Source organism: Osmia bicornis, chromosome 1 (assembly GCF_907164935.1).
Source record: "Osmia bicornis bicornis chromosome 1, iOsmBic2.1, whole genome shotgun sequence".
In the NCBI taxonomy this organism is placed as follows: Eukaryota; Metazoa; Arthropoda; class Insecta; order Hymenoptera; family Megachilidae; genus Osmia; species Osmia bicornis.
Window position 1 is genome coordinate 15,738,926 of NC_060216.1, and position 10,810 is coordinate 15,749,735.

The window sequence follows — 10,810 nt, forward strand, 5'->3', positions numbered from 1 at the left end:
CTAACCTAACCGCAAACTGGATTAGGTTATGTTTTGAGAGTGCAGCCTAAAATTCATTTACAGTAGCTAGTTTGAGGTTAATCATCAAGGATGCGTCCTTTAAAATGCTGAGTATCGTCCTTTCTAACCGCTTTGTTTACGTAACATAAAAATGAAAACGACGCAAATAAAAAAGTTGAAAACAAAAATTCTTAAAATTGGCACGAAACAAAGCAAGGCGTAAGTACTTAGCCAGTTAGAGTGGTTGTCGATAACATCTTATCAAAACACGTTTCGATAAGGTTTGATAATCATCAAACAATTTTTTTAATTTAGGATATTGCCACAGTATAAAGCGAAGCATCAAATAGTTTATGGAAAGAAGAAATCCTTTCTTAAAGGTTTAATTATGAATTCTTCACGCGCGAAAAGTAAAACCGTTCAGAATGCTTCGTTGAACAGAAATTCGCCAAACAAGAAACAAGGAATTTCGGAGTGTATCGTAAAACAAAGAAAGAAAAAGTCACGCACTGTCCCAAAAGAGTTTGGAAGTGCAAAACAAAGTAAGAGATCTTTATACTTTTATCCTAAACTGATGTCGTTTTGAGTGTATTTCTACATCGGGGTAAATGCCGTACGCTATTTCCAGGTTGAAGATAAAATTTGGTATAATACTTTTATTCAGGTAAAGAACACCATTATGGAACGGGGTTGCTTAAATTTCAGATTCAATGGGTCTTTTCTTTGAGTCGAACCACGACTCGGCGGGAACACCGTTAACCAGTGAGAGCTGTGACAAGCGATGTAGTGACATTTCAGAACAAAGAAACATAGGTGCACCGGTAATAGTCGAAGCGCTTTCGGACAGTTTGTCTTCGCTCAGCATACCGCAGGTATTTCGACAGAATCAGAAAGCGAGAGCACAAGAAAACGATGTCGCTGACTTTGATCCATCGTACATGGAAAACGTCGATGCGCAACAGAACGAAATCATCGTTACTCGATCGTCGAACGAAAATAATAATTCCAATAACGAGGGAAACCATAATAGAATATCGTCACCGCCAAAGAGCAATCGTAGACAACGAAAACATAAGAAATCGTTAGAAACCAGCAATACAAATGATCCTAATTCTAGTCCAGAGAAGCCTAGTGTATCTGTTAGTAGAAAGGAAGAAGAATTCTTTGTCGATGAGGGGAACGATGAAGATAACGGTACGACAGAAGCAAACGTTACTTGTGTAAGCAGTAGCAATGCTATTCCCAATGATCAGTATTCCGTACGTTTTTATTGTCTCAAGAATAAGATTGTGGCTGTGATGGCAGAGAAGTCACGGTTCTGTTTCACCGGTAAATTAGTAGTAAAAGTAATATACGGAGCGGTGCAAGCTTACGGTTACGTTGTAACTGCGAAGAATAGCCCTATCGAGATCTACTCTCCAAGGGGATACAGCAACGTTTCGATCGAAACGGGTAATGGATTTTCAGTAGAAAACCAGTCGGATATATGGACGTCGCTTAATGCCGAAGGTATTAATCGAGGTACGGAAAATAAGTTAGTCGTCGATATCGATCAGATCCAAAGCGGCATGGCGGTAGTTCTGCTATGGAATTTAGAGAACAAATTGACCAAGTTTCTGAACGCGTTTTATCCGTTTCGACTATTTCCAAAGATAAGAAATGGATCGTATCATTCCTGGAGCAGCCCAAAGAGGGCCGAAGTAATATTACAATCAAATCTTTATAGCGGTAACAACGATTGTAAGGAATTGATCGTCGATCCGCGCGTGGCATACGAAGTTGGTGAAAAAATGTTAAACGACTGGCGCGCAAAGAAATGGTCTTGCGCTTTGATCGCAGGTGGTAAAAGCGTGGGTAAATCCACTTCTAGTCGTTATTTGATAAACAGTATATTAGCCACGTCTAAACGAGTGGTATTGGTGGATGTCGATCCCGGTCAAACGGAATGTACGCCAGCAGGTTCTATATCGTACAGTTTAATCGAGGAACCTCTGATGGGGCCAAATTTTACGCATTTAAAGACACCAGTATTCCAATTGTACATCGGAGACGTGAACGTGTCACGATGTATCACGCGGTACATCGAAAGTATGAGACTGTTGATCGATAAATTGTTACAATGTCCCGTTCTCTCGCAATTACCCATCGTCGTGAACACGATGGGTTTCTCTCAGGGTATCGGATGGGAGATAATTATGTATACGATAAAATTGATTCGACCTTCTTTGGTGGTACAAATCATGTCTGAGAAAGCTAAAAACAATTACATTGGATATTTGAGCAAACAAGTTGTAAATCGACAGGTAATTGTTACGATCGTGCACGGTTTTCTGAATTTGGGTAGAATCGAATAAACGTGTTTTGATTTTTCTAGCAACCGTGGTCTTCGTGGAGCGTGAACGTTATCGATTGGAACCGACCATGCGATCACGAGCTTTACGTGGTACGTTCGCACGCGGAACGTAAAGCACCTGCAGGATACGAAACCTGGAACATGGAGCCGTATCAACAGCGGGAACTCGTAATGATCTCCTATCTAAGTGAAATCGCTCACAATTCTACGTAAGATCGTTTATCTACTTAACCCGTACCTAATTCGATATTTATGTAAAAGAACTGTTCCTTTTAGGTCCCGCAATAATGTAGCAACATTAAGTATTAACGAAGCAGTGCCCTATGCGTTAGTATCCTTTCTGTGTCTACGCGATACCACGTGCACGATCGTTCAATACTTTAACGCATTTAAATTTGAATTTAAACTTGTTTAATTACAGAACACCTTTATCTTCGTTATTCATTTCGATCCCGCGAACGTTTGTACCTCCAACGCACGTGTTAAACGTAATAAATGGTAATATAGTAGCTCTGTGTGGGATCGATATACAGGACGACGATCCACAAAGAAGCGAAACTACATCTGGTCCTCGCATACTGGATAGATCGCCTCTTTGCCCTTGTTACGGTTTCGGTGAGAATATTTCACATTACTCTTGAGAATCCACGACAGTTTTAAATGCAAGTAAATGACAATTGTTGTGCACGCAGGGATCGTTAGAGGAGTCGACATGGAACGGGAAGAAGTGTTCATAAACACACCGTTACCGGTATACGTGATGCAATACGTGAACTGTTTAATGGGCTGTATGCCGGTGCCCGTCACGCTTTTACAGTTGAATCAACAAAAGAACGTACCTTACACCGGTGGAAATCACGTTTTGCCAATGAGCCGAGAACCTCGTAGAGGATATTTTCGTATGAGGTACCAAAGAGTGCAAAACAATGCTTAAAAACGATTCGTCGATGAGTTTTAAGAAGCTGTACATAGCATTGATATTTCTTTTCAATCATCGAATAGCCATTTCTAATGTTTTCTTTGATTCTTTTTTTTTTCATTTTTATCATCGTTACAAAATAAAAAAAAATCGTGTACAAAATGTACGATATGTTAAACGTGCGTGTAAAGTATCATTTTCAGTTAAGACTGAAACGAGATGACAAGATTTATAGAAAACGGACAGTACGAAATAGAGCTTGTTATCTTGATTGTAATAAAATAAATGCTCAACAGCGATTTATAAAAGAAACAGAAGAAAAAAATTTGTTTGATTATTCTGATTTTTGGACTAGACGAAGTCTCGATTTACTTCGGTATCGTTACACGCTCGATTGTTTTGTCTTCAGAATTTCCACTTTAGAGCGTGGAATTTTTCGAATAACACGATCAATTCGTTTCTATGGTATTGCACTGAAAATAGGAACAAAGGGATCTTAAGATGGCAGTTAAAGTTTGCACGCTCCAAGATTTCCCTATTAATCTTTGCCGCTTCGTGGCAGATAAATTTTTCACGTCCGTATAATGTCGCGGAAATCCGAATATCTCCTCGAGTTCGGTTATCCACAACGAGTCGCTCTCGTCCTTCATCAGAATCGGTTTCAAAGCCAATTTTCCTAAGATGAAGGAGAAATCATTGGAGATTAGAAGATAAAAGTTGGAGAAAAAGTAGCAAAATTATTAGAGATACCTTGTTTCAAGGAATTCACTTTCGTCGTAACGGTCCGAATCTTTTTCACCAGAGCGTAACGTTGACAATGTGGCGTAAGTATATCTTGTACGTCCTGCTCGCCTTGATTCGCTAAACAGTGCGGTTCTATCGGCAAATTATGCCAGTAGAGTCTCAGCCGGTGTTGCGGTGAAAAATCCGCAGAGTCTATCGCATCTGGTTCCTGTCCTAGATGTCTGAAATACACGTTTGCGTTAAATTAAGCGGAGGAACAGTAGGTATCCGCTTGATTTATGCGATAAAATATGTACTTGTTGATCTCTAGTCGATATTCACTTGGCATCGAGGCAACGTTCTCATACATCCAAAACAAATGACGGTCATTGTTAATTTTCTTCACCAGTTCCAGGATTCGGCAGTACTCGAAAAACAAAACTCCCGTTCCTTTTGGATCTGAACCGAGAGAGAGAGAAAGAGAGAGAAAGAGAGGAAGAAAGGGAGAACGGATAAAATACGAAACGATGGAGTGTAAACACACGTTTTATAGAGAATAAATGAAATTCGAACCATAGAGACCGAGTCGTGCAGGATTAGCCAGGCTCAAGTCGTTGCACGGTGATCCACCGATCAGCAGATCGATCGGGCCGATTTCCTTGATCTTCTCCTTGGTAATATCCCTCGCATCACCTAAATGGATGATTCTATCACCAAAATGCGAGGCACTTACCAACAACGCGTCCGGGTCGATTTCGCTCGCGTAATAAACATCTACGACCAGTCCAAGCTTCAGGAGAACCAGTAATCCTGTAAAAAAAAACAGTGAGAAAAATTTGTGGAAACAGGTGGTTGGAGAAAAGGGTCGTCTACGCGAATCACCTGTGCTCAGACCATCGAACAAAGACAATACGCGTATCTTTCTTTTTTCTTCGCTCCGTTCAACTGGTTGCATGACCGAATTGCAATTTGTACGGAACATGTCGATTATTTTGTCCTTCCAATTTGACCGTGGCCGCACGATCGTGTCGGAAATAGAGCGAGACGCGCTGCTACAGAGGAAACATTCCCAAGGATCTTCCTGTAGCACTTGCTCGTACGTTGTCGGGCATAACAAATGTTTCATGCAAGCCGTACAGTAAACCCTACAATCGGACAATCTCCTAAATATATCCGTGAACCTATATTATATATTTTTTTTTCTTTGTAACGAATTTACCTTGGGCAGTCCTCTTTATCGCAAATGATCACCATCCCGGTGGCAGCACAAATCGTACAGTAAAACTAGAAAAGACGATTGTTATCGGTATCGGATAGCTAACGATCGAAAGAAGCAGACACTACTTACGCATTTTGAGTCGTTCCCAAACACAAACATACAAGGTTTGTACTGTCTCTGAAACGATATCGAAACATCAAATGATTTTCTTGTATTCTTCTACATACGTAGAAGCGTTGTAATTATTTTCTATCATCATTACCGTACCGAGCACTCTACGCATAATGATCCCTCGAAAAACGGATGAACCTCCGTAACACCGTCGTCAGGAATCTTCAGACACTTTAAGCAGAGAGATTCGAACGCTGTTTGACCGCTTATCACGGAGCGTAGATCGTCTGCATAGTAAATAAATTTCGATGATGTTTAACTCTTCCTATTGGCTAGACTTAAAGTGTTGAATAGAAATCGCACGTTTTATTTTTCCAACTTACCGCTGTTCTTGATATCCTCCGCTCGTTTATCGTCTACGTTCGGATTATTCTTTAACTCGTTCAGCTTGCCGACGATATGCGTCGAATATTTATCGTATATTTTCACGGAATCTTCTTTCTTCGGAGGTACGCACAGCGTTTCCAAGGTTGGATCCTCTTTTAAAAAATATTCAAACACGTCGGCCAACGTCCAATTCTCGGTTTCGAGTCCCATACGGGAACAGTAATCCTGAAACGGAGACGAAACTAAGCTGTTCTTACTAGACTGGATAGATCGGTAGAGGAAGTACCTTGGACGCTTGGAGAACTCCGACTAGATAAACGTGTTTCTTCGTGTTTTTTATATAGTCTTGCAGTTTCTCGATTCCTTTGTTAAATTTCAGAAAGAGTTGGTGATGAACCTGTCGCGTAACGAAAACTGTATGCGAAACGTATCTTGATTATCACGCCTAATAGCATATTAATCAGCGACGATCGAATCGTTGCGAGTTGTTCGATCAACTAAATTTTTATTTTTCGTATAGTTCGGTAATGACCGGTGCGATGTTTACCTCTGAAAGCTGGTAGTCACCGTACCACATAATCCACTGGCAACCAAAGCTCGGCTCACGCATGCAACAGTCGCGGTAATCGATAATCATTGCTACGACATAAAAGAAGAGATTGTTAAATACTGTTCGAACACGGCGGCGAATCGTGGTTCTAAGGATTCTTAAAAACTTGAAACGAAAGGCTGGATGAAAAAAGAAAATGCAAATTGCGGAAGCCGCCAACTACTATGCGAGTATTTTTTTCATACAGTTGCGAAAGAACGTCTAATTTTTCGTCGAACTCGTAAACGAATTGTGCAAGAGAAGAAACGTCACCTGGCCACCAATTGTGTCCTAAAATTTTAGCCCACGTTATAACGCCCGGTCTCTGTTCCTTCAAAGGTAACCGCGTTAAATCCACGTCAAGTCTTTGCGTTGATTCTTTCGGTTTGTCAATTTTTTTTCCCTGAGTTTCACCTGCGAATAAAACTAACAATGTGAAACGAGGAAACGTTAAAAAGATAGACGATAATATCAGCCCGTACGTTTTTGATCCAAGAGGTATTTTTCGGTAACTTTTGCGTTCTTTTCCTTCAATTGGTCCAACCTTTGTTGGATTTTAGACGGATACGGGTAGAACCTTATCTCGTCGAACGCTAGATTGGAAGAAAAAAGAAAATGATTGTTAAGTGTAGTCGGGTTAACGTTTTCGTCGATTTACCTTCGATCGTCTCTGAAAAGTTCTTCTCGATCCAAACGGAGTAAGGTTTCGTCAAAGCGCAACCGAGGTGTTTGCGCAACATCTGAAGCAAATTCGATGCTAAAATGCTCGGTGGTATCGAGACGCGAGGACGTCGCGTTATCGGAAACGAAGTGCAAGGAACGTATGGTTAAAAAGAAGAAAAGAAAAAGGAAAAACCTGCATAGTTGCGTCAATAGCTCGGACCCGTGCCACGTTCAAGTTCTGCGTCAGTCTACACTTCAGATTGCAGGAGAACGATTCGATCTGTGTTTTTTCGTTCAGCTGAAATTACAGTAATAACGAGGCCAATTACGAGGAACGAACGTTCTTCGTTGCAAACTTATCGTTAGTAAATTAAAAAAAAAAAAAAAATTAAAAAATGAAAAGGAAAAGAAGAGAAAATAAAAGAAAAATAATAAATATAGATAAAAAAAAAATTGATATTCACTAATGATATACGAGCTTCTCCGATCCAGTAAACCCATAATTTTCCCGCCTCGGACAACATTCCTACATGGTCGGCATCGATAATTAACGCTGTAATGCATATCACATAGAAACGTTTACTAAGGGTATAGCTGTAGCATCTTTCTCCCGCGAAATTCGAAACTGAACGGATAGAAACGGATACGTTCGTCCTGAACTTGAATAATCCCGAAGCAGATCGGCTAATCGTTAGCAAACAAAAGTTTGAGAAGAAAAGCAAAGAAAATCTGCGCAGCGCGAATAGGTATTGGTGAAAATGCTTGCCTGGCCACCAGCCCGAGCAACAGCCCCACACCAGCTTTCCAACGAATTGATCCTTGCCTACTTTCGTCGATCCTCGAGTCACTCTTCTCAGCTCGTGATATTCCTCGTCGTTTTGCGACGTTATCGCTCGAAGCGTCAAGTTTATTGCAGATTCGCCAGCATTTACGCTCGCAGGAGCCGTTTTGTTTCTCTTTAAGCTGGAAGTTCGCGTCTCGTTACGCTTTCCGATACCGTCGACCGATTGGCACCGTGGACGGGCGCGTTTTTTCTCGCGATCGTTTTCGTTCGGCGATTTCAATTCGTTCTTTCGACCGTCCGACAGGATTTCTTCTTCGATCGAAAGTCGGCCGTTATTTTCGGCCGAGGTATCTTCGATCGATGGAAAGGTAGGAAAGACCCGGTGAAAGTTTGTCGATGGATGAAAGGACGGTTCGCTCGCGTATTTCCGATCGATCGGTGCCAATTGACAAAGTCCTTGTTCGCCGTCGGTGATGGACGGCTCATGGTTTTCGCCTTCGATCGAACAACGCGATCGATACTTGCCTCCTCCTGTCCAACGGCCGCGAACAAAGCGTTCGTTCAAAGAAGATACGATCTCGCCGCGACCGTTTCTTTTCCTCTCGCGATTTTTCGATACGAAACCTCGTTCGCTTTTGCGACGTAACTTTCGATCGATACGTTTTCGCGACAAGGTGTTTGGAACGACGGGAAAACGGGCCGATCGTGTTGGTAGCGACGGCTCGTCCTCGACGCACTTGCGTTTGCAAGTGGGACAAGTTTCGCAATCGTTTCGAAGTAGATTCGTTTCCTTTCCGTCTTCTCGCTTCTCGCGTTTTTCCGATCTTCTCGCTTTTCTCTTGCACGATTTCCAAAAGTTCTCCATCGTCGAATTATTGGCACGATCGAGTTTGCGATTTCCACGATTCGCGTAAACGTTTCTGGTTTTCGTCGGCTTTCTTCTTCCACGGTTGGACCGTGTTTTAGACGATCGCGAGGACATTGTTGCGGATAATCGGAGGGAAGTTTTCCGTAGAGGTGGATTCGCGTCGTCCATCGGAGAATTTATCGAGAAGAAGGACTCGGTGGAAACGGTGCTAGCGCTCGTTTTTACGAACGAAGAGACGCTCTTCGCGTTCGTCTCCGACGGAATCAAACCTAATTCCATCGCGCATACTAAAGACCAGACGCTTCTCTCCGTCCATCGCTGCAACGACTCTTTTTCGACCGGAATCGTTTCCTCGGTGACCTGAAACATGCGAATAGAACGCTCTGTTTACAACCGGGAAGAAAAATTCGTTGGACCGATTTGACGAAAAACCGCGACCTTTCCGGTGAATAAGGTTGCAACCGCCGGCAAGTCGACGAGGTAAGGAGGAGAGATTGAAATCGCTTTTTAAACAGTTCCGTGGAGGGTCGAGGATAAAAAAGAGGGGGTAGGGTATAAGGTAGAGAGTAAAGGAGGGGTGCGCGCGATCCACGTGGCGCCTCGAAAGGCATTTCTCGAGGTCGCGGCGTGCTTTGCCGGGGTCGACCTGATGAATGGAAACGTCGGTATTATTGTGTTTACACGCGGGACACACGGGGGCCTCTCTCGCTCTCTCGCCACACTTGGCGTGGAAACATTCATTCATAAAGCGTTCCGCGCGTTCCTCTCACCACCGCTATCCCACCTCCCTTGCCCCGATTCTCAGCGCGCCCCTTCTCATACCTTTCATCCACCCCTCTCGCAATATCTCTCTCCTCTCCTCTCCTCTCCTCTCCTCTCCTGTTATACCCCTCTCCACGAGGGTACACGACCCTCCGTCGGCCGTAGAGGGGTAGAGTACCAGTGACGTAGCCAGAATTACGACAACGAGCTGTTGATTTGCTTATTTTATTATTCCCAGGCCGGTGTCCATTTCCAGCCCTCTCGTCGAGACCGCGTTTGCCCCTCTTTTCCCTTTATCCACCCGGATACTTGCTGTATAGAGTACGTTTTCGAGAAAATTTTCACCACGGACTGATTTCGTATTTGCTCGTCGATCGACGCGGAAACAGAATCGTTCCTGTCGAGAACGAATTCGATGTCGTGCGGTTCGCGACAGTTTTAATCGCGTTACTCGGCGATCTCGCGTGACCGTATTCGCGTCGCGATCTCACGCCAACAACTTTTCGCTCGATTAAATTTTCCCGTGAATTATCGAACGACTGGCGGACCGTTTTGAAAAGGTCTCGTTAACCTGGCAGAGATAGAGTTTCGACTTGGCGGCTGTGGTTCGATGGAAAACGGAGCGGGAATCCGGGGAGAAACGCGATCGCGGATACGCGATACGTCCGTGTTTACGCGTACTCAGCTGATATGAATGGGCCGTGAGCTCGAGCGAGTCTATGTATACGTATTTGTGGATTCGGTCATGACGACTTTCAGTATAAATTGAAACTTCTCGAGGGTGTCTCGTCGGCGGTGGGAGAATGTCAAGGGGCGGAGGACAAAGAGAGCAGAGAACGGAGACGGAGAGAGGCAGTCGGCGAAGGGGAGGAGCGAAGGGTACAAAGCCACGAAGCTGGGTCAGTTCCGTTTAGTACGAGGTAGGCTACGATTCTGTTTGGATCGGTGAGAGGTGTCTCGAGACCGGCCAGTGCAGCGTATCGTGCCCTCCTCGATCGAAACAACTTTGCATCCGTATGATCAGCAGAAATTTTTCCAACTCTGCGGAAAACTCCAAGCGTCCTTTTCGCTTGAAAACGCATCAACAATTGCAAGCTAAGATAATTTCGATTACTCGTATGAAATTTCATTGGGAACGAGTTGGGAAGCTCGAACGCACAGAGGAGAATGCGGCAAAGAGGCCGATTTTTAAAGGGATGGTTGGGCAAAGGGGTGATTTACAGGAGCGTTCGAGCGAACGCGCTATCAAAGCGTATCTCTTTCTCGGTGAAAAACTCGTCTTATTCCTGGTAATCGTGCACGTACCTACGACGACTTTATCCTCCGTATTCTTTTCGCCACTTTCCGGCTAGATAGAGCGTCGTACTTAGGTAGGCGCGTTTCGCGTTTACTGCTCTCTGCGTACGGCGGACAACGGCCAGCCAGGTAAATC

At 43.6% G+C, this 10,810-nt stretch overlaps 2 protein-coding genes across 5 annotated transcripts in view; one reads left to right on the forward strand and one right to left on the reverse strand.

The window, feature by feature from the left end:
• On the forward strand, window positions 1–3,584 carry LOC114876186 (polynucleotide 5'-hydroxyl-kinase NOL9). Of its 2 annotated transcripts, XM_029187376.2 has the most exons (7): window positions 1–219; window positions 316–542; window positions 706–2,303; window positions 2,375–2,562; window positions 2,630–2,680; window positions 2,775–2,968; window positions 3,046–3,584. In XM_029187376.2, the coding sequence occupies exons 1-7, from the start codon at window positions 152–154 to the stop codon at window positions 3,285–3,287; spliced, it is 2,568 nt and encodes an 855-aa protein (XP_029043209.2). In that variant the 5' UTR covers window positions 1–151; the 3' UTR covers window positions 3,288–3,584. The 2 variants fall into 2 exon arrangements, with proteins under 2 accessions (XP_029043209.2, XP_029043211.2); XM_029187378.2 differs by lacking the exons at window positions 1–219; window positions 316–542 and adding an exon at window positions 543–628.
• A 13-nt stretch (window positions 3,585–3,597) lies between these two features.
• LOC114876181 (DNA (cytosine-5)-methyltransferase 3B-like) overlaps window positions 3,598–10,810 on the reverse strand; it is a 49,029-nt gene continuing 41,816 nt past the window's right edge. For 2 of the 3 annotated variants that reach the window (XM_029187367.2, XM_029187368.2), the window contains exons 3-17: window positions 7,158–7,262; window positions 6,960–7,041; window positions 6,784–6,894; window positions 6,575–6,715; window positions 6,260–6,351; window positions 5,999–6,109; window positions 5,709–5,937; window positions 5,482–5,612; window positions 5,344–5,391; window positions 5,215–5,279; window positions 4,878–5,140; window positions 4,569–4,805; window positions 4,313–4,454; window positions 4,023–4,237; window positions 3,598–3,948 (exon numbers count right to left, since the gene is read on the reverse strand). In XM_029187367.2, coding sequence (XP_029043200.2) covers window positions 3,722–3,948; window positions 4,023–4,237; window positions 4,313–4,454; window positions 4,569–4,805; window positions 4,878–5,140; window positions 5,215–5,279; window positions 5,344–5,391; window positions 5,482–5,612; window positions 5,709–5,937; window positions 5,999–6,109; window positions 6,260–6,351; window positions 6,575–6,715; window positions 6,784–6,894; window positions 6,960–7,041; window positions 7,158–7,262 — 2,199 coding nt within the window. In that variant the 3' untranslated portion in view covers window positions 3,598–3,721. Of the gene's footprint in view, window positions 3,949–4,022; window positions 4,238–4,312; window positions 4,455–4,568; window positions 4,806–4,877; window positions 5,141–5,214; window positions 5,280–5,343; window positions 5,392–5,481; window positions 5,613–5,708; window positions 5,938–5,998; window positions 6,110–6,259; window positions 6,352–6,574; window positions 6,716–6,783; window positions 6,895–6,959; window positions 7,042–7,157; window positions 7,263–7,428; window positions 7,518–7,730; window positions 8,977–10,810 lie in introns of all 3 variants that reach the window. The other variant, XM_046286957.1, reaches the window with a different exon arrangement.

Excerpts from the sequence above, each read along its gene's own strand:
- LOC114876186 (XM_029187376.2), top strand. The coding sequence starts at position 152 with ATGAAAACGACGCAAATAAAAAAGTTGAAAACAAAAATTCTTAAAATT. Across the intron at positions 220-315 it reads GGCACGAAACAAAGCAAGGC|GATATTGCCACAGTATAAAG; the intron begins GTAAGTACTTAG and ends TTTTTAATTTAG. Across the intron at positions 2,681-2,774 it reads AACGAAGCAGTGCCCTATGC|AACACCTTTATCTTCGTTAT; the intron begins GTTAGTATCCTT and ends GTTTAATTACAG.